Below are 22,958 nucleotides of genomic sequence, written 5' to 3'. Positions count from 1 at the left end.
CTGAGTTCAAATCCTCACATGCCTGTGTGACATAGACTGGTAGCATTCATTGCATACTGAAATGTTTCCTCAGTTACGGTCATAATATGAGGTCACATTGGTTTGTTCTGGTGATTTACAAAACTCACTGATTAACATGGCATTTGGTAAATGTTAGCAAATATCATAAGGAGATCAATATACTAGACAATGAGTGTGAGCTAAGCATAGTGGTTCATGCCTTTAATCTCAACTACTCAGGAGGTGAAGGCTATAGAAATCACCACTTCAAGGCCAGCTTAGGCAAACTCTATCTTTAAACAAACAGAGGCTGGGAATGTGTCTCAGTGGTAGAGTGCTTGCCTAGCATGCATAAAGCCCTGGGTTCAATTCCTTAGCACCACATAAGCAGAGAAAGCTGCAGGTGGCACTGTGGCTCAAGTGGTAGAGTGCTAGTCTTGAACAAAAGAAGCTCAGGGCCAGTGCCCAGGCCCCGAGTTCAAGCCCCAGGATTGGTCAAACAAATGGGCAAATGTTACAGTGGTAGAGCACTTGCTTGGTTAGCATGCCTGAAGTCCTGAGTAACACAAATATTGTGTGTATAAAGTAGTTAGCAGTTGGATGTTTTCCGAAGATTATTAATTTACTTCTTAGAGTTACTAAAAGTTACAAAGCTAGTTTAAGTATTTTGATTATTCAGTGTATCCACCTTTATTTTGAGTGACATCAACTTTTCTTCCTAGATTTATAATATGTATTTTGTATATCATGTATTTATTTTGATATAACATTACATGTATTTATACATATGTACATACACATATTGTGTGTGTGTGTGTGTGTGTGTGTGTGTGTGTGTGTGTGTGTGTGTGTGTGTGTGTGTGTGTGTGTGTGTGTGTGTGTGTGTGTGTGTGTGTGTGTGTGTGTGTGTGTGTGTGTGTGTGTGTGTGTGTGTGTGTGTGTGCTGGTACTGGGACTTAAACTCAGGGCCCAAGTGCTATTCCTTAACTTTTCTTGCTTGAGGCTATCACTCCACCACTTTGCCAGACAATAGTACTAAAAATTCACATAAGATGTATGGGGAGGATGGCTTATATTAGTGTATGTGCTTAGCATGCATAAGAACTTGTGTTTGATTCCCAGCACTAGTAAAAAATAAAAATAAAAACCACACAAAGCTATTAGGGAACATTTATTTGATTTGATTTGATTTTTTGTCGGTCGTAGGGCTTGAACTCTGGGCTTGGGTGCTGTCCCTGCGCTCTTCAGCTCAAGGCCAGCGCTCTACCGCCTGAGCCACAGTGCCACTTCTGGTTTTCTAGTGGTTTATTGGAGATAAGAGTCTCACAGACTTTCCTGCCTGGGCTGGCTTTGAACCATGATCCTCAGATCTCAGCCTCCTGAGTAGCTAGGATTACAGGCATGAGCCACCGGCGCCCAGCTTTAGGGAACATTTAATTTCTCCAAATGTTCTAGGGAGTTTTGCTGCTGTTGTTGTTACATTCCATTTTCTAAGGGTGCACCTAAATGTTAAAATGGTAAAATGTGGGCATTATGTGTTATTTTATGATCTTTCACAAAGCTTCACATTTTTTTTGTCTCCTCACAGTATTAACTATTGAACTTGACCTCTAAATGCTGATACTACGAGTGTAAACCACCATGTTTGGCCTGCTAGTTTTATTTATAAGATGAGTTTATATGGGTTGGGAATGTGGCTAACTGGTAGAGTGCTTTTCTAGCATGCACAAAGCTCTAGGTCTTCAGTACCACATAAACAGATAAAGCTGGAAGTGGTGCTGTGACTCAAGTGATAGAGAGCTAAAGAAGCCCAGGGACAATGCCCAGGCCTTCAGGTCAAGCCCTATGACTGGCAAAAAAAATATGTGTTTATGTGTACATGCATGTCTATGCAGTGCTAGGTACTGAGTTCTAGGCTTTGCACACGCTAGACAAGTGTTTTATCACTGAGTTCCAGACATCGAGTATGTGGGTTTCCACCAACATTCTTGTGCTAGGACCTGCAGTTGTTGGGAACAGGCCTGATATTCTAAAGGCACCTGGGATCAACCCCCTCTAGTAAAGAATACCAAACAGCAGTCCAGAGAGCAAGTATAAGCTGTACATAAATTCTCTGAGATGACTCCCATGAAGCCAGAGGCAAAAATCTTAGCTGACATACCAAGGCACAAAGATTTTCTTTGTACTTTAAAGTAGCAATACACATAAAACAATTCAATATAGATTCTTTGTTTGTTTGTTTGTTTTTTGGTCCAGTCATGGGGCCTGAACTCTGGGCCTGGGCACTGTCCCTCAGCTCTTCAGCTCAAGGCTAGCGCTCTACCACTTGAGCCACAGTGCCACTTCCGGCTTTTTTCTTTTTGCTTATGTGGTGCTGAGGAATCGAACCCAGGGCCTCATGCATGCAAGGCAAGCGCTCTACCACTGAGCCACCTTCCCAGCCCCTCAATATAGATTCTTGTAAGGCTTATTTTAAGAAATAACCAGAGTTAAGGCCCCACGACCGGACCCCCCCCCCAGAAAAAAGAAATAACTAAAAAGTTGGGCACCAGTGGCTCATACCTGTAATCCTAGCTACTCAGGAGGCTGAAATCTGAGGATCATGGTTCAAAGCCAGCTCGGGCAGGAAAGTCCGTGAGACTCTTATACCAATAAACCACTAGAAAACCGCAAGTGGCACTGTGGCTCAAGCGGTAGAGCGCTTGCCTTGAGCTGAAGAGCCCAGAGATAGCGCCCAAGCCCACAGTTCAAGCCCCACGACCGACAAAAAAAAAAAAAAAAAGCTAAAAATATGAGTTTCTAATTACTATAGTTCAAGTCACCTGGAAATGGAAGCTTCATCCAGTTTCATCAATGATTTGAAGGCTATTTCCTTTTTTTCCAGTCTGGTTCGAATAAACTGTAGTACCAGCAATGTGGCGATCAGATGCAGGAGACATTCTCTTCCTTTTGTACCTAAAAATAAAAACCTCCTTTATTTCTGTTAGAAATTCCACATCTCAAATTGTGTCTATGTATAAAAGTCCCATTAAAGAATTATACAAATGTTGTCAGGTGCTGGTGGCTTATGCCTATAATCCTAGCTACTCAAGAGAGGCTGACATCTGAGTATTGAGGTTTAAAGCCAGCCTGGCAGGAGTCTGTAATACTCTTATTTCAAATTAACCACCAAAAAGCTGGAAGTAGAAGTGTAGCACAAGTAGTAGAGTACCAGCCTTGAGTAAAAAAGCTAAGGAACAATGAATGTCCAGTTCCTAAGATCAAGCCCCAGTATTGGTACATGTGTGCGTGTGCACATGCATGCACACACACACACACACACACACACACACACAAATATAATATCAGGTATAACACTATGTTGAAAAATGAATAATACAACTCGTGGCTGGGGCTGGGAGGGAAAAACTGAGAAAGCCAGGCCCTGGTGTCGTATGCCTATAATCCTAGCTATATAGGATGCCTAGATCTGAGGATCTTGTTTTGAAGCCAGCTTTGGCAGGAAAGTCCATGAGACTTATGTCTCCAATTAACCATGAGAAAGCTCAAAGTGGTGCTGTGGCTTAAAGTAGTAGGATGCTAGCCTTGAACAAAAAAGCGCAGGGATAGTGTCCAGGCCCTGAGTTTAAGCCCGAAGACCAACAAAATGAAACTGGGGGGCAGGCACCATAGAGGCGCTATGCCCTTTGCCATGGAGGAGTCTGGGGGGCAGAGAGCCATTAGATGCTAAGTCCAAAGCCACCAGCCAGCTTATAGATTTTCAGTGGAAACTCGGCATGGCTGTGAGCTCGGACAGCTGTAGATCACTTAAGTATCCTTATGTTGTAGTAATGCTAAAAGTGGCAGATCATTCTGGCCAAGTAAAGAACAAGTCCTTTGAAATGACAATTCCTCAGTTTCAGAATTTTTACAGACAGTTCAAGGAAATTGCTGCTGTTATTGAAACTGTGTGAAACTCTTTGGTTGGTACAGTCCTATCATCATTTGAAAATTATGGACTCAACTTTCTGCAAAAGAACTACCTAAGGACCAAATGATAGTTATCAATGAAAATATTACGTTCCACTTTTTAAATAATAAAAAATATGATAAACAGGAAAAAAAAACAAAACTGGGAAAGAACAAGGGAAGGTATGACATTGTCTCAAAAGAAGTATACTCATTTCCTGATTTATGGAATTGTAACCCCTGCATGTATCATCTTTAGAACAACAATAACAATAAAAAGCCAGCTGTAGGGATGCAAACCTGAAATCTCAGCATTTGGGAGGATAGGGAAAGAGGAGTCAGAGTTGCGGGCCTGTCTAGGATACATAGCAAGATTTTTTCTCAAAAAATGAACTAAATCAATAGGTAAATACATTCAAAAGCAGAAAGAACTAAAAATAAAACCCAAAAAACCCACAACAAAAACCCAGGTGGTACAGAACTAGGGTATGGCTCAGTGATAGAGTGCTTGTATAGAAATATAAAACAAGTCAATATGCAAATGATCTGAATATACATTTCTCAGAGAAAGATCTAAAAAGGGTCATCAGATATATGAACAAGATGCTCAATATCACTAATCATCAGGGAAATATAAGTCTGGGAAGGAAGCAGAAATCTTACATTCTATTGGTTGGGGATAGACATTGGTGGTACATCAATACAGAGAATAGTTTATACATTATGTATAAACCAAAGAAAGGAAGTCAGTATAGTGGCTGGGAATGTGGCTTAGCGATAGAGAGCTTGCCAACCATGAAACCCTGTAGTTGATACCTCAGCACCACATAAAAAAGCCAGAAGTGGTGCTGTGGCTTAAGTGGTAGAATGCTAGCCTTGAGCAAAAGAAGCTCAAGGACAGTGCTCAGGCCTTTAGTTCAAGCCCCAGGACTGGCAAAAAAAAAGAAAAAAAAAGAAGGAAGTCAGTATACCAGAGAAATCTGCACTTCTAATTTCACTTATAGCACTATTTGTCATGAGGACACTGAAACAATGCAAGCAAAGTAAAAATTTTAAATTGACAGTGTGCTCATTTCAAATTTCTCAAAATGCTCTCCTGTGTCCACCTGGGAGTTGTTGTTGCTTTTTGTTATTTGGTCGGTCATGGGGCTTGAACTCTGGGCCTGTCCCTCATCTCTTCAGCTCAAGGTGAGCGCTCTACCACTTGAGCCATAGAGCCACTTCCAGTTTTCTGGTGATAAATTGGAGATAAGAGTCTCACAGACTTTCCTGCCTGGGCTGGCTTTGAACTGTGATCCTCAGATCTCAGCCTCCTAAGTAGCTAGGATTACAGGCATGAGACATCAGCATCCAGCCTCCTGGAAGTTTTATAGTTTTAGGTTTAGATCTATGATCCATCTCAAATTAATTTTCTTTTTGCAATGCTGAGAATCAAACCTTTGGTACCACTAATTTTATGTGTGTGGTCCTAGGAATTCAAATTACTTTCTTTCTGTCAGTACTGGGGCTTGAATTCCGGGTCTGGGCACTGTCCTTTAGTTGGTGTTTTTGTTCTTTTTCCAGTCCTGAGGCTTGAACTCAGGGCCTGGGCTCTGTCCCTGAGCCTCTCTGTGCTCAAGGCTAGTGCTCTACCACTTGAGCCACACTGCCACTTCTGGCTTTTTCTGTTTATATGGTACTAAGGAATCAAACCCAGGGCTTCATGCATGCTAGGGAAGCACTATACCACTAAGCTACCCTCTCAGCCCCTTTAGCTTTTTTGCTCAAGGCTTGCACTCTACCACTTAAGCCACAGCTCCACTTCCAGCTCTTTGGTGGTTAATTGGAGATAAGCATCTGGACTTTTATCCCTGGGCTGACTTTGAACTGTGATCCTCAGCTTTCAGCCTCTTGAATGGATAGGATTATAGGCATAAGCCACTAGTGCTGGACTCAATTTTTAAGTTTGGTATCAAGTAAGGATTGAGAATCATTTTTCTTCCATGTTGAAGTCCAATTGTATCAGATATCAATTGCCGATCTGCCTAATCTAGAATATGAAAACACTGATATTTAGAGGCAATGGCAGGTAGATACTGCTGTTCTATGTATCTATAGAAACTGATGGCTTGTAGCTTTAAAAAAAAATTGTGGGGCTGGGAAGGTGGCTCAGTGGTAGAGCGCTTGCCTTGCATGCCTCAGGCCCTGGGTTCGATTCCCCAGCACCACATAAGCAAAAAGAAAAAAGCCGGAAGTGGTGCTATGGCTCAAGTGGTAGAGTGCTAGCCTTGAGCTGAAGAGCTGAGGGACAGCGCCCAGGCCGAGTTCAGGCCCCACGACTGGACCCAAAAAAAAAAAAAAATTGTTATTGTAGGGTTAGGAGGTGGCTCAGTGGTAGAGTGCTTTGCCTTGCATACATGAGGCCCTGACTTTGATTCCTTAGCACCACATAAACAGAAAAAGCTGGGAGTGGTGCTATGGCTTAAGTGGTAGAGTACTAGCCTTGAGCTGAAGAGCTGAGGGACAGTGCCCAGGCCCAGAGTTCAGGCCCCATGACAGACAAAAAAAAAGTTAAAAAAAGTTATTGTAAAGTTGATGTACAGAGAGGTTACAGTTACATAAGGCAGGTAATGAGTATATTTCTTTTAGAAGAAGTGTCATCTCTTCCCTCATTTTCTCCCAGTTTTTCCCTTCTGATCCCCCTCCTCCACAATTTGTACAGTTCACTTTCAATATAGTGTCCAGTGAGTATCACTGCTGCACATGTTCACCCTTGTAGTTCTTTAAGAAAATCTCTAATTAGGTGCCCGTGGCTCACATCTATAAGCCTAGAGACTGAGATCTGGGGATTGAAATTCAAAGCCATCTTTGGCAACTTAGTGAGACACAATCTCAAAATAAAATAAAAAAGGATTGAGAGCATTAGCTTAGTATTAGAGTGCTTGCCCAGTATGTGTGACACCCAGGGTTAAATACGTAGTACTTAAAGTAGAGCCAGTCACTAGTGGTTCATATCTGTAATCCTAGCTACTCAAGAGGCTGAGATTTAGGGACTGAGGTTCAAAGCCACCTTGGGCAGGCAAATTCTTGAGATGCTTATCTCTAGCTAACTAGCACAATGCAAGAAGTTTAATGCCACTGGTGCCTGGCCTACTTCTGGTCTTTTGCTTAATTGGAGATAAGAATCTTAAGGAGTTTCCTATGGGGGCTGGTTTTGAACTGAGATCTTCAGATCTCAGACACCTGAGTAGGTAAGACTGCAGGTCTGAACTACCACCATCTGCTTGGGTTAAGGTTTAAAAGCCACACTGGAAGGTGACAGGCTCTATACACAGTGTAACTTCCCTGATAACCATTATTGTCTGTGATGTGGGTAGGGAAGTAATCTCTGGTTGTGTTCAGCTAAGATTTGGGGTTTCTTTTCTATAATAGTACCACATATACTAATAAATTTGTACTTTACCCTACCTAATAAATAAGATAACAAACAAGTCTTCTATTTTCTTCAATTTCACAATATAATCCTATTTATATATAACTTCCACAAATATTAGATGAATATACTAGTTTTAAATAATTTATTAAAATTAAGGCCATACCTTTAAATGAAAACATTGACTTACCTAGAGATTGAATTCCTTTTTCTTCAAGATAGTTGTGTAATATATTTGTATTAAGATTTAATATAAGTCCTAGTTCTGGTGTGAGTTTCCAATAACCATCCTATGAAGTTAAGAAAACAAATTTCAGTCATGAAATGAGAATTTCACACGAGAAGTAATGTGATGCTATATAATACAACAAATTAAGTTCATATATATATTACACTTCAGTTCATTAAGTTTCCGATTTTTGGTACTGGGATTTGATAGTGGAATGGAGGCATAGGCTCTATACTTGAGCCACATGACCAGGCCTAGATTTCTGAAATTTTTATTATGATAACATCAAAGTTCTTCCTGAGTAGCTAGGATTATAGGGTGAGCCATGAGTTCCTGGCTTCATGATTCATTTTTTCTTCTTAAATTCTTTTTATTGTCTTTAAGTAGTTGGACAAAGAGATTTCAATTGAGCATGCTAGTTTATGAGTTTAATGCATCTTAATCAATGTCACCCCTTTCATAATTCTCCCCCATCTCTCTCTATCCCCTCCTGTTTTCCCCCCAACATTGAAGTACTTTATGTAGTTTAAAATAGATTTTTTTTTCTAAATCAAAAACTGGTATGTTGAAGATACACTTTATAATTACCTTCCTACCAGGCATGGTGGCACATGTTGTTAGGTTTTGTTTGTTTGTTTGTTTGTTTGTTTTTTCCCCGGTCTGGTCATGGGGCCTGAACTCTGGGCCTGGGCACTGTCCCTCAGCTCAAGGCTAGCACTCTACCACTTGAGCCACAGGGCCACTTCCGGCTTTTTTCTTTTTGCTTATGTGGTGCTGAGGAATTGAACCCAGGGCCTCAGGCATGTAAGGCAAGCACTCTACCACTGAACCACCTTCCCAGTTCATGTTTTTAGGTTTTTAAAGAGGAGGCCAAGTAAAAACAACGCCAGGCATATGGTATTCAGGTAAGGGGTAGGTTTATTCATCGATCTGGCTGGTACCAGGCCAGGATGGCACCCCATGTGGCTGGGAAGAGGGTGTCTGGCCCTGGGCTAGGTCTTATCTGGGGAGGGGAAGGTGTGGCCAAATAAAGGGAGGGGGGACCAGGTGGGAGAAAGGTGTAGATATGATCTCAGTGGATTCTGAGGTGTGCCAGGTAATGCAGGTACTAGGCGGAGACTTGGCTGCGAGGAGGGCGGAGTCTGCTCGCCATCCAGGAGTGGACCTTAAACATGTCCAAGAGGATCACAGTTTGAAGTCAGCTTGTACTGCATAGTGAGTTCCAGGCCACCATGGAACACATGGCGAGGAAAAACAAGGAAGTGGAGCTACGGATGGCTCAATGTGGCAAAGTGTTAGCCTTGAGCAAAAGAGCTCAGGGATAGCATGTAGGCCCTGAGCTCAAGCCCTACTACTGATAAAAAAAAAAGAGGAAAAACAAAAAAACTAATTTCTTTGTGGTCTCAGTCCTCTATCCATTCCATAACAGGCATATGAGAGTGTGGCAAGCCTGAACAGAGGCATCCTAGCCATGAAGGACAAAGACTTCGTGCCTTAGGGTGACTAATGTAGGGAAGAGCAAAGTTTGTACTGTCATAGTCAAGTAGGTAGCTTAAAGGATCTATGGTAAGGGCTGAGAATGTGGCCTAGTGGTACATGCCTGCCTAACATGCATGAAGCCCTGGGTTCGATTCCTCAGTACCACATAAACAGAAAAGGCCAGAAGTGGCACTGTGGCTCAGGTGGTAGTGTGCTAGCCTTGAGTAAAAGGAGCTTGGGCTGGGAAGATGGCTCAGTGGTAGAGCACTTGCCTTGCATGCCTGAGGCCCTGGGTTCAATTCCTCAGCACCACATAAGCAAAAAAAAGCCAGAAGTGGCGCTGTGGCTCACGTGATAGGGTGCTAGCCTTGTGCTAAAGAGCTGAGAGACAGCGCCCAGGCCCAGAGTTCAGGCCCCACGACCGACCAAAAGAAAAAAAAAAAAGAAGCTCAAGGACAGTTTCCAAGCCCTAAGTTCAAGCCCCCAGAACTGGCAAAAAAGATTAATTAAATAAATAAAATAAACAGGAAGAAATTTTAAAAAAGAATCTCTGGTAATAATTTGAAAAACAATAGCACTGATGAGATATGTCAACCCATATAGAACCAGTGCCAGGTGCTGGGCTTTTATCTTTGTAGCTACTTCTTATGGAGGTAGCATTATTATACCCATTGCAGATGAAGTAACTGAGGCCCAGAAAGGTTAAAAACTTGTCCAAAGTCACACATCTAACACACAGTAGAGCTAGGACTGAAACCCCAGTAGTGTGGCTATAGCATCCACCCTCTCTCTGGACAACTATGGGCAGTACCACTTCTTACAAGTTCTCATAGGTACTGTGTGAGTGAGAAACAGAGTGGTTGTTTAGTGTGCTGTTTAAATCTCAAGACCATAGCTGGGCACCAGTTGCTCTCACCTGGAATCCCGTCTACTCAATAGGCTAAGACCTAAAGATTGCAGTTTGAAGCCAGCCTAGGCAGGAAAGTCTATGAGATTCTTATTTCCAATGAACTACCAAAAAGTTGAAGTGGCTCAAGTGGGAGAAGGCCAGCCTTGAGGGAGAGTGTCAGATCCTGAGTTTAAGCCCTAGTACCAGCACACACACACACACACACACACACACACACACACACACACACACACACACACACACACGCACAAGACCAATTGTGACATAAGGTAAGTACCTCTGTTTGTAGTTGGAAGAGGGCAGACCAGGGCCCACATCTTCGATGGCTACTTCCAGGCCCCAGGCTGGCACTGTGTAAAATCTTCCGTGTGAAGTGCACTTCTGGTGGTCCGTCCTGTCCTGCATTAAGCCCAGAGTCTTCCTGGGCAGAATGAGAGAATAAGGACGATTGCCCATGCAGATTTTTCAAGTCTGTGCTGTAGGCAGCATCAAGGCCTAGGCGATTTTGAGCCTGAAAAGAAAAGCCACATTCGGCAGGACCAACAGAAAAAGCAGAGTAGGAAAAAGGAATTCTGGGAGGAGAAGAAAGCATTGGCTGAGAAGCCAGCTTAAGGGCCATGGGTCTTTTCTTAAGGGTGTGATAAACTATCTTTTGTTCCAACTTCTTGGCATTAAACGAATCACCTGAAAACGTACTGACAGCAGTGCCCGATCCCAAACCTAGAGATGGGCATGGAAGAGCTGACTGCAGGCCAATGCTGGTGTTGCTACATACAGTGGGGAGAGCCTGGCTGGGAGTGGGGGGGAAAGGAGAGAGAGAAGGGAGTGAAGCTTGGGTTTCAGAAGCCCAAAAGGAGGAAAGTGGTGTTCCTGACAGTGGTTCAGCTCTTGCTTGTTTCATTGAACCCATCTGGCTCAAATCCAATGAGTCGTCCATGTCTTCGAGGCAAAGAGTCAATGAGCAAGGGTGGACTACTGGCTGAAAATCTGAGCAAACTTCAACATCATCAGAAGCTTTCAGCATAGATAACTTCTTTTTTCTTCCTTTCAATAAATGTGTAAGTTCCAGTTCTTTATTCCATTTGGAGTATGGAGAGTGAGGCTGCACAGAAAGAAAAACGGTGTAAAGGGGAAACAGAACAAACCGAACAAGAAGATATTCTTCCCAGTTGTCAATCACTGCTCAGTCACTGCACAGCGTGCTGCCCAATCAGGAACACCATCAGTGGGAAGGTCAAGGGAGGGTGAGGAGGTCCCTCAGGAAGAAGCGAAAAATGGGGGTGCCTCTTAACTCAGTTCTTAGGTTCCTGTGTTTGACTGCAGAATAAAAATTTTAAGCAGAGCATGCCTGTAGCTCACACCTATAATCCAAGCTACTCAAGATTTGAAGCCAACTGCTGGCAGAAAAGCCCATGAGATTCTTATCTCCAATCAACAGGCAGAAAGCTGGAGGTGGAGGTGTGGCTCAAGTGGTAGAGTGCCAGTCTTGAGCAGAAAAGCCATGCAAGAGCACAAAGCTCTGAGTTCAAGTTCCAGTTTTATTTTATTTATTTTTTTTTTTGTCGGTCGTGGGGCTTGAACTCTGGGCCTGGGCGCTGTCCCTCAGCTCTTCAGCTCAAGGCCAGCGCTCTATCACTTGAGCTACAGCGCCACTTCCCAAGTTCCAGTTTTAAGACAAACAAACAAAAAAGAATTTCAGGACGAATAGTGGGTCAAGACACAAGTGGAGAAGTATTCGGCTGTGCTGTTTTGGCAAGGCATGCTCAGCCAGCAAATGAGCTGTTCTGGTAAGGTGTGAATACTAGGGCAACTGAGTGGGGTGGGGATGGGGTTCTGTTACAAATCCTTTAGCGTGAGCTTGGGACTTTTATTCTAGGCATTTTTTGGGGGGGTCCAGTTGTGGGGCCTGGGCGCTGTCCCTCAGCTCTTCGGCTCAAGGCTAGCGCTCTACCACTTAAGCCACAGCACCACTTCTGGCTTTTTCTGCTTATGTGGTGTTGAGGAATTGAACCTAGGGCCTCATGCATACAAGGCAAGCACTCTACCACTGAGCTACCTTTCCAGCCCAATCTACTGCCTGATTTTTTTTTGTTGTTTTGGTCGGTCATGGGGCTTGAACTCTGGGCTTGAGTGCTGTCCCTGTGCTCTTCAGCTCAAGGCCAGTGCTCTACCACTTGAGCCACAGCGCCACTTCCAGTTTTCTAGTGGTTTATTATTATTATTATTTTTTTGGGTCTGGTCGTGGGGCCTGAACTCTGGCAGTTTTCTAGTGGTTTATTGGAGATAAGAGTCTCACGGAGTTTCCTGCCCGGGCTGGCTTTGAACCGCAATCCTCAGATGTCAGCCTCCTGAGTAGCTAGGATTACAGGCGTGAGCCACTGGTTGAAGGAGGTAAGTTTCCATGAATGGTATTTGTGCATTTCTATTCAGGCCATGCATTAGTTCAATGTTTAGTTTTGTATTCCTGTGTCTCAAGTCCCTTGCTTTTTCCTGTTATACTGTCTCAGCACAGACTTCAAGGCTTGGGGTACACAGCTCAAATGTAGATGCTTGCCTAATAGTACCTAGTGGCAGGACCTGAGTTCACTAGTACTGGGGGGTGGGGGAAAGCTGGGAACTGATATCTCACACCTGTAATCCTGAGAGCTGAGTATGGAGCTTCAAAACCAGCTCAAGGAGAAAAGTCTGTGAGCTCTTATCTCCAAATCACTAGCAAAAAGCCAGAAATAGAGGTGTGGCTCAAGAGGTAGAATGCTAGCCTAGAGCAAAACAGCCAAACCAGAGTGCAAGGCCCTGAGTTCTAGACATAGTACCAGTAAAGGAAGGAAGAAGGAGGGAAGAAGGGAAGGAAAGAGAGAAGGAAGGAAAACAATATCTGAAGTATTCAAAATCATTTAAGCAAAATACCTTCATTTTCTTCTTTTTTTCTTTGCAGTGCCAGGAAAGGAAAGAGTGACAATAAGAAAATAAGGGCCAGGTGCTGGTGGCTTACACCAGTAATTCTAACTACTTAGGGGAGTGAAATCTGAGTATCACAGTTCAAAGCCAACTGGGAAAAGTCCATGAGACTCTTATCCCCAATTAACCAGCAAAAAAGTAGGAAATGGAGGTGTGGCTCAAGTGCTGGAGTCTTTGGTGAAAAAGCCAAGTAAGAGAGTGGAGGGCCTAAGTTCAAGCTCAAGTACTGACTCACACACATGTACACCACACACACTCACAAAGAAAAAAAGAAAATAAGAGCCACTGTATGGTGTCAATTTTTTGTCTCATAATATTTCAGCAAAAGATAAAATAAAATAAATAGGGTACCTGGAATCTTAGCTAATCTGGAGGCTGAGATCTAATAGGTTGGAGGTTTAATCTAGTAGATAACCTACAAAAAGCTAGAAGTAGAAGTATGGCTCAAGAGGTAGTATATCAGCCTTGATTGATTTAAAAAAAAAAAAAAAAGGCTAAGCAAAGCTGGGTGCCAGTGGCTCATGCCTGTAATTCTAGATACTCTGAAAGGTGAGATCAGAGGATCACAGTTTGAAGCCAGCCTGGCCTGGGCAGAAAAGTCCACGAGCCTCTTATCACCAATTAACTGCCAAAAAGCTTAAGTGACACTGTGGCTCAAGTGTACAGCATCAGCCTGGAACAAAAAAGCCCTGGGACAGCACTCAGGCCCAGTTTAAGCTCTGGGACCAGCACCAACACAAAAACAACAAAAATTAAGCAAGGAGTTAGATCTTGAGTTCAAGCCCCCATACTAGTACAAAAAAGAAAGAGGGCTGGGAAGGTGGCTCAGTGGTAGAGCGCTTGCCTTGCATGCATGAGGCCTTGGGTTCGATTCTTCAGCACCACATAAGCAGAAAAAGCTGGAAGTGGACCTGTGGCTCAAGTGGTAGGGCTGAAGAGCTGAGGGACAGTACCCAGGGCCAGAGTTTAGGCCCCATGACCGGCAAAAAAAAAAAAAAAAAAAGATGAAAGAAAGAAAGAAAAATTTGACTAAGGTAGCCAAATAATAATATATGTACACATCTCCGTATGTACAAAGCTGCTTATATATGTAAGTCATTATGGTGAAACCCTTTGTATAATTAACATTTGTTTAAAAAAATCACAGGAAAGAACATATATGATGGAATGGGTAGCAGCAGGCGGCAGGAGGGCTAAGGGAGAGGGCCAAGAAGGCTGAATGTGTAAAGTACTCTATAGGCACATAATGAAACTGTTTTAAAAATGGAAGAAAGGGGACAAGAAGAAGAGAGAGGGATATTTCCATATACATACAATAATAAATTGCATCTCCTTGTTCAAAAATAGTATATACTAATAAAAAATCTTTTAGCTGGGTATTGGTACCTCATGCCTGTCATCGTACCTACTCAGGAGGCTGAGATCTAGAGGCTCATGGTTCAAGACTAGCTAGGCAGCAGTTTGTGAGATTCTTTCTCAAAAAAAGTAGCTAAAAGCCAGCCTGAAAGAATGGCTCAAGCCAGCTAAAAAAGTTCCAGGCCTTGAGTTAAAAAAAAAAAAAGTGCCCCGCTGAGGATTGCATTCAAAGCCAGCAGGGACAGGAAAATCCATGAGATTCTTATCTCCAATAAACCCTCAGAAAACTGGAAGTGGCACTGTGGCTTAAGTGGTAGAGCTCAGGGACAGCGCCCAGGCCCAGAGTTCAAGCCCCACGACCACCACCACCACCACCACCACCACCACCAACAACAACAACAAAGAAATTCACCTGGTCCTTTCTAAACTTAAATGTAATGTAGCTACTCATGCAGAAAAAAAAAATAATCCAGAAATCCAAAGATTAAAAACTGTTGTAGGCACATTGAGTTCTCAAGATAGTTCCAGCTATTTGGGAGATTGAGGCTGGAGGATCACAATGCAGAAGTCTACATGACAAAAAAATCATCAACAAGGTTAACATATAAATGACAGTGGAGCATGAGGCCTGGTGACCCAAGTCTGTTATCTTAGCACTTGAGAGTGTACAGCAGGAGGATTGTCAGTCCCATGATAGCTTGGACTATGTAGCAAGACTATGTCTCAAAAAAAACAAAGAAAGGGCTGGGAAGGTGGCTCAGTGGTAGAGCGCTTGCCTTGCATGCATCAGGCCCTGGGTTCGATTCCTCAGCACCACATAAACAGAAAAAGCCAGAAGTGGCGCTGTGGCTCAAGCAGTAGAGTGCTTGCCTTGAGCTGAAGAGCTGAGAGACAGCGCCTAGGCCCAGAGTTCAGGTCCACGACCGGCAAAAACAAAAAAACAAAAAAACAAAGAAACATCAAAACAACTAATGGAACGAATAGACAAAAACACAAACAGCAAACTGGCAAATACATATATTTTTCTTTCCCTTCAAGTTCATGATCTATTAGTGTGTTTAATGGTGGTATACCTGAAGTAAGCTGGTGCCATCCATGTCTCCATCTTGCTGTACTCCTAGTGAACAGGTAATCTGTGAAGGACAAATCAGGGAAAGTCAGGCATGAAAGAGCAACCAGGAATTTATAGAGCAGTATTGTACTTCAAAGCACATAAACTTAAGATGCATTGCAGTCATAATCTCACTTGTTGAATCAAAACCTCTCTGTACAATGACTTCAAAATAAAATTAAAAATGAAAAAACAAAAAGCACATAGGCACTACATCCTTTGCTTTAAGTCTTACACTCATTCAGTAAGCTTCAACATTGAGGGTTTTTTTAAATTTTTGTTTACTTAAAGGAGCCAGGTGCTTTGGCTCAAGCCTGTTATCCTAGCTATTTAGGAGGCAGAGATTGGGGGATTGTGGTTCACTACCAGCTTAGGAAAAAATTTGGGTTCATGAGACTTCATCTTAACTAATGGCTGGGTATGGTAGTGTATGCTCGTCATTTGTAATGTATTTATAAGATCTGTCTTTGGCCAGGCGCTGGTGGCTCACACCTGTCATCCTAGCTACTCAGGAGGCTGAGATCTGAGGATCACGGTTCAAAGCCAACCTGAACAGGAAACTCCGTGAGACTCTTATCTCCAATAAACCACTAGAAAACCGGAAGTGGTGCTGTGGCTCAAGTGGTAGAGCACTCACCTTGATCTTAAGAGCTCAGGGACAGCGCCCAAGCCCAGAGTTCAAGCCCCACAACCAACAAAAACAAAAAACAAAAAACAAAAAAAAAACTGTCTTTGTTTTCTGCTTGTTTGCTCAGTGAAGCTCTGCCTGGGTTTTGTTTTTTTAAATTGCAGCTTGTCTTTATTTATTTGCTTATTTATTTATTGGTACCCGTACTGGGACTTAAACTCAAGGCTTCATACTCTTGTTTAGCATTTTCCACTCCTGGCTAGTAGTCTATCATTTAAGCAGCTTCTCCACTTTTGGCATTTCACTGGTTAATCGGAGACAAGAGTGTCACAAACTTTTCTATACAGGTTAGCTTTGAACCATGAATCTTAGATCTCAGCTTCTTGAATAACTAGGATTATAGGCATGAGCCATCAGTATCTATCTAGCATTATCCTGAAAATTTTACTCTGTAACTAAGTCCAGGACCCAGGACAAACTCAGGTGTAGAGCACTCTCTAAAGAAAATCTTCACAAGCCCTTGCCATCCCAGTGACACAAAATTCAAAACATCCCAAGGAGTATATGGTCATAGAACACCACCCCTAAGCTCCTCACTTCCTAGCCACTCAGCTTTTCTTTCTAGAGGCTGGGCATTGTAGCTTAGTAGTAGAGTACCTATCTTGTACAAGGCCCTGTGGGTCAATCCCCAGCACACCACACACACACACACACACACACACACACACACACACACACACACACACACACACACACACACACACACACACACACACACACACACACATACACACACACACACACACACACACGAACAGTAAAAATAAGGAAGTGAGGAAGTGAACCGATAAGCACATCTACATCCTCTCCCCTCCCATTTTTCTAGTCCTGGGGCTTGCACTCAGAGTAGCTTAGTAGTAGAGTACCTATCTTGTACAAGGCCCTGTGGGTCAATCCCCAGCACACCACACACACACACACACACACACACACACACACACACACACACACACACACACACACACACACACACACACACACACACACGAACAGTAAAAATAAGGAAGTGAGGAAGTGAACCGATAAGCACATCTACATCCTCTCCCCTCCCATTTTTCTAGTCCTGGGGCTTGCACTCAGAGCCAGAGCACTGTCCCTGACTTTTTGTGCACAAGGTTAGTACTCTACCACTTACACACAGCTTCACTTTTGGCTTGTTCTGTGATTCACTTGATCCTCAGAAGCTACAATTACAGGCATGAGCCACCACTGAGTGCCTGGCCATCCTCTTCTTTTTACACAGACAGGAGCATGTTAGTACACTGCTCTCCTTGTTCACTTTGTCTTAGGGTGCCTTTCTATCTCCATGTATGCAGAGTTGCCTCATTCTTGTTACTGGCTACACAGACACTGGGCTCCCATGCTACTGTTCTCTCCGCTTGGAATAGAAAGTACCATTTTAGAGAACAGCTGCCACAAGGCAAACACATGGGAATGGCTCCTGAGCTCTTTCAGCAACCTTGCAATAGGTTGAGGGTCTCTTACCTGAAATGCTTAGGCCTGTGGAATTTATCCCTGATTTTGGAATATTTACACCTATAAAATAAGCTATCTTGGGTTGTGGCTGCAAGTGTAAACACAATTAATTTATGTTTCATATATACCTGGTATATATGGTATAAGGCAGATATGTTATTTTATTATTGCTTGTGTGTTGGTTCTGGGGATTGAACTCAAGGATTTATGCTATTACTTGGCTCATTTTGCTCAAGGCTGGTGCTTTACCACTTGAACCACAGTTTCACTTCTGGCTTTTTTGATGGTTAATTGAAGATAAAAGTCTCATGAGCTTTTTTTGCCTGGGCTGGCTTCAAACCATGATCCTCAGATCTCAGCTTTTTGAGTAGCTAGGATTATGGGCATGAACCACCAGCTCCTGACAAAACTTTTTCTTTGCTGTACTGAAACTTGAACTCAGGACCTTGTGCTATTGCTTGGCTTATTTTGCTGACTCAAGGCTGGTGTAAGGTATATATTTTAGAAAATGTTTTTAGTGTGTTTCATCTGTCACATGAGGTCAGGTATGGAATTATCCATTTGTAGGCTCATGTTGAATGAAAAAATGGATTTGTATAGCATTTCAGATTTCTGCTGCTTGACCTGTTATTGTGACCATCTCAGGTCACACAGAGGCCCGTGGAGGCTAGAATTACAGGCTTAAGCCACTGTCCCTGGCATTCAACTTGGGAGATTTTTTTAATTCCCTAGTACCAGGGGCTTGAACTCAGGGCCTGAAGTTCTTCTTGGCTTTTTCTTTCATGGCTGGTGTGCTACTAATGAGCCATACCTCCAGCCTCATTTTATGCTGGTTTAAATTTTAGGCCTGTTATTCATGGGATTTTCTTCCCAGGTTGTTTTTGAATGATCCTCTTGCTCTTAGCCTCCTGAGAAGCTAGAATTAAAGATATGAGCCACCTCACCCTGCAGCCAGATTCTTAAAAATGAATTTTTACGGTAGGTTAAAATTACATATCTATTAGTAACATGAGATATATTTAAGAACCCTCATATTTCCTTAATTATTATCCAAGGTTTGACTGTTTTTCTTTTGTATTATTGGCCATTTTCTTAGTAACTCATGGACAAAAATTAATCTGTTTCTTTTGTGAATATATTTTTTTCCAAGTGCATCTTTTTGTTTCCAGATTTTGTTTCTCAGATATCTAAATCTCTAGGTTTTTGGAAATGCCATTTAAAGATCACCTGGATATTAGCTTAGCTTTTCAGTATAGCTTTGGTTCATTTATATTTTGGCTCAGGACATGATACCTGGTTTTGTAGTGGTTGCTCCTCCAGCAGCTTTAACAACAGGAGGATGTGAACACAGTACAAGCATGGTTTTCCCAAGTTATCACCATCACCCAGGTTTTCATTCATACACTCATCCACTCATTCATTCATTTGATTTTTGGTACTGGGGATTGAACCCAGTACCTCCCACATGTAAATCCCCTCTTGTTATTTCCTTCCTTCTTTCTTTCCTTCCCCTCCTTCCCTCCTTCCCTCCCTCCCTCCCTCCCTCCCTCCCTCCCTTCCTTCCTTCCTTCCTTCCTTCCTTCCTTCCTTCCTTCCTTCCTTCCTTCCTTCCTTCCTTCCTTCCTTCCTTCCTTTTCTGTCTTTTGTTTTTTGGATGGGATTAGTCAATCTAGTTTTGAGTTTATAGGCTCAAATAAAACTCCTGCTTCACTCTCCCAAATAGCTGTGACTGCAATACATGTGTTACCATCCCAAGGTCATTAATCCCTTTCTTTTTTTGACAATCATGGGTCTCGAACTCGGGGCTTGGGTGTTGTCACTGAGCTTTTTGTTCAAGGCTAGCCCTCTACCATTTTGAGCCACAGCCCCCACTTCTGGTTTTGGAGTGGCTAATTGAAGATAAGAATCTCACAGGGGCTGGGAAGGTGGCTCAGTGGTAGAGTGCTTGCCTTGCATGCCTGAGGCCCTGGGTTCCATTCCTCAGCACCATATAAGAAAAAAGCTGGAAGTGGTGCTGTGGCTCAAGTGGTAGAGCGCTAGCCTTGAGCTGAAGAGCTGAGGGACAGCGCCCAAGCCCAGAGTTCAGGCCCCACGACCGGACCCAAAAAAAAAATAAAAAAATAAAAAAATAAAGAATCTCACAGATGACTGAGATGGCATCAAACTGTGATCCTCAGATCTCAGCCTCCTGAGTAGGTAGTGACTAATGCCCAACTTTCATTAATCCCTTTTTTTCTGTCATTAATCCCTTTTATAGTCACTAATTTAAAAGCAAGTATAAATAAAACACAATTACAGTGTGGGTTAAGAAAACATATTTTCTTCCAGCTAGAAGTGGTGAATTTTGGTGGTGAATTGGGAATAAATCGCACAGATCTCTCTGCCTAGGCTGGCTTTGAAACTTGATCCTCAGATCTCAGCCTCCTTAGTAGCTTGGATTACAGGTTTGATTCACCAGGGCCTGGCTTGTTTCTTTTTGTTGTTATTTACTATCTCAAAACTCAGAAAATAGGATTTTATGAGTAAATCAAATGCTATCTAGTAAAATTGTGTGTATGTATGTGTGTGTGTGGTGTGTGTGTGTGTGTGTGTGGTGTGTGTGTGTGTGGTGTGTGTGTGTGTGTGGTGTGTGTGTGTGTGTGTGTGTGTGTGTGTGTGTGCGTGCGCGTGCGCTGGTACTGGGGCTTGAAATCATGGCCTAGGTACTGTCTCTTAGCTTTTTTGCTCAAGGAAAGCACTCTAAATTGCTTTTGCTACAGCTCTACTTCCACCTTTTCTTTTTCTTTTTCTTTTTGGAGTTAATTGGAGATAAGTGTCTCATGGACTTTCCTTTCTGAGTGGGCTTTGACTTCTAAGTAGCTAGGATTACAGGCATCTAGCTTATATTATAATATATATATATATAGATATAGATATATATATATATATATATATTTTTTTTTTTTTTTGCCAGTCATGGGGCCTGAACTCTGGGCCTGGGCACTGTCCCTCAGCTCTTCAGCTTAAGGCTAGAGCTTTACCACTTGAGCCACAGTGCCACTTCCAGCTTTTTCTGCTTATGTGGTGCTGAGGAATTGAACCTAGGGCCTCATGCATGCAAGGCAAGCATTCTACCACTGAGCTATCTTCCCAGCCCTATTATAAAGTATTTTAAGCTATCTTTCCTTATTTTTATTATTTCCCCTTTTAAAAAAAATTTCCCCTAGTAGGCTGCAATGCTTGGTAAGAAATGTATGCATTATCTTGCCCATGTAATTGTAACCCCTCTGTACAGTATGTTCACAAATAAAATAAAAATTAAAAAAAATTTCCCCTACCCCCTTTTAGGTACAAAGCATCGGCCCTAGAACCTTGCCCATGCTACATGTTCACAGTAACTTTACAGTGAAGCTGGGAATGGTGGTACATTTTTGTAAGGCAGAAGTGGGAAGCCAAATTTGGGCTACATAGTAAGATTTTTTTTTTTCTCCAAAAAGATCAAAGGAGGATGTAGAACTGTGGCTCAAAATGGTACAGCATGAGTCTTGAGCAGAAAGACTCAGGGACAGTGCCTGGGCCCTAGTTCAAGCCCTGTAACCACCAAAAACAAAACAAAACAAAAAAGATCAAAGAAAATAAGTAGGGCATATTTTATTTTCTCAAAATTTCTCTTCCTATGTTTGTTTGTTTGTTTGTTTGTTTTTGTCAGTCCTACAGCTTGAACTCAGAGCCTGGGTGCTGTCCCTGAACTTCTTTTGCTCAAGGCTAGTGCTCTACCACTTGAGCCATAGCTCCATTTCTGGCTTGTTTGGTATTAGAGATAAGAGTGTTGTGGACAGACTTTCCTGCCCTGGCTGTCTTCAAACACCAACCTTAGAACCCCCAGCCTTCTCAGTAGCTAGGATTATAGGTTTGAGCCATTGGTGTTTGGCTTCTTCCTACAATTATTTTCTCTTAGATTATAAATTCTTTACTTCTTTAAACTTTATACCTAGAGTCTTATTAGCACTGTTTTTGCTTCTTTGTTTTAGAATATTTATTCCAATATTAATTAATTTTTGTGGGGCTAGGTATTGAACTTAGGGCTTTATACAAGTACCTTACCAATGGCAAACTCTTAGTTGTTTTTTTAACCTTTAATGGAGTTTGAACTTAGAGCCTTGAGGTTGGCAGACTGATGCTTTATGACTTGAACCATACCTCACAGCCTGTTTTTGCTTTAGCTATTTCTTGGGTAGGAACTGCATTCTTGCCCGGGACCATTATTGGTTTTGGACCTCATTCCTCTTATCTACCACCTCCATTATAGCTCAGATCACAGATGTGAACCACAGCTGGCTTATTTGTTGAGAAAGGGTCTCAATAATTTTGTCTGGGTTGGCCTTAAACAGAATAGCTAGTATTATAGGCATGAGGCAACACACCTATCCCTTCCTTGCAATTTTTATTCAAGCAACATTTCTCAATTTTGTCATTTTTGGTTATAAAAGACACAGTAAAAAGCACTGTCAACATTAAGAAATTCATAGCATAATGGTGTACACGAAAAACTAAGCACCTTAGAGGCTGTGTGAAAGAGGCTCATGAGTTTCAGACTAGTCTGAGCCTGGGCCTTCATCTCAAAAAAAAAAAAAAAAAAGTAAAGTAAAGTAAAAAAGAAAGTAGTTAGATGCCCATGGCTCAGGCCTATAGTCTTACCTACTTAAGTGGCTGGGATTTCAGTATCATAGTTGGAAACAACATGACAGACAAAACTGAGATTCTTAATTCCAATTAACCAGCAAAAGGCTAGAATTGGAAGTGTAGTTCAAGTGGTAATCAGCCTTTAGTGAAAAAGCTAAACAAGAGTGTGAAGTCTTGAGTTCAAGCCCCAGTCCCAACATACTGTGTGCACATGCGTACACAACCACACACACATACACAAAACCATACATTAAATAAATAGAAAACAACAGATATTAGTAGTAAGATGTAGTTCAGTGAAAGAACACTTGCCTGGTATGCTTGCCCGGGGCTTGATCTCCAGTAAAGTGCCCCCCACCCAACATGTAGAGATACATATTTGATACTTTCATGGTGAACCTATATTAATGACTTTAGTTTTCTGTATTACCATTTAAAAATAACACATAACCACAGCTATTCTTTTTGCACTTTATAGCTAAATTATGTATTAGTAGCTGTGTCAGTTAATAGAATAGCATTTTCTGCATGTTCAAACAATAAGGGTAATGCTGGGTGCCGGTGGCTCATGCCTGTAATCCTAGCTACTCAGGAGGCTGAAATCGGAGGATCATGGTTCAAAGCCAGCCCAGGCAGGAAAGTCCGTGAAACTCTTATCTCCAATAAACCACCAGAGAACTGGAAGTGGCCTTTGGCTCAAGTGGTACAGTGTTAGCCTTGAGCTGAAGA

At 42.3% G+C, this 22,958-nt stretch overlaps 2 protein-coding genes across 2 annotated transcripts in view; one reads left to right on the top strand and one right to left on the bottom strand.

The window, feature by feature from the left end:
• The window catches only part of Parp4 (poly(ADP-ribose) polymerase family member 4), a 106,393-nt gene that overhangs the window by 1,924 nt on the left and 81,511 nt on the right, over positions 1-22,958 (bottom strand). The window contains exons 31-34 of the mRNA XM_070003142.1: positions 15,366-15,425; positions 10,256-11,080; positions 7,551-7,650; positions 2,823-2,955 (exon numbers count right to left, since the gene is read on the bottom strand). Of these exons, the coding sequence (XP_069859243.1) occupies positions 2,823-2,955; positions 7,551-7,650; positions 10,256-11,080; positions 15,366-15,425 (1,118 nt within the window). The remainder of the gene's footprint in view (positions 1-2,822; positions 2,956-7,550; positions 7,651-10,255; positions 11,081-15,365; positions 15,426-22,958) is intronic.
• LOC138813576 (COMM domain-containing protein 6) lies at positions 3,727-4,033 on the top strand. Its single transcript, XM_070001996.1, has one exon. It carries the CDS (start codon positions 3,777-3,779, stop codon positions 3,951-3,953), a length of 177 nt encoding a protein of 58 aa, XP_069858097.1. The 5' UTR covers positions 3,727-3,776; the 3' UTR covers positions 3,954-4,033.

This window comes from Dipodomys merriami, unplaced genomic scaffold (genome assembly GCF_024711535.1).
Source record: "Dipodomys merriami isolate MVZ:Mamm:240054 unplaced genomic scaffold, mDipMer1.0.p SCAF_6, whole genome shotgun sequence".
Taxonomy (NCBI): Eukaryota; Metazoa; Chordata; class Mammalia; order Rodentia; family Heteromyidae; genus Dipodomys; species Dipodomys merriami.
Note: the sequence above shows the minus strand (reverse complement) of the source record. Positions and strands in the feature narration are given on the sequence as shown.

Coding starts and splice junctions, on each gene's coding strand:
- LOC138813576 (XM_070001996.1), top strand. CDS start 3,777: ATGGCTGTGAGCTCGGACAGCTGTAGATCACTTAAGTATCCTTATGTT.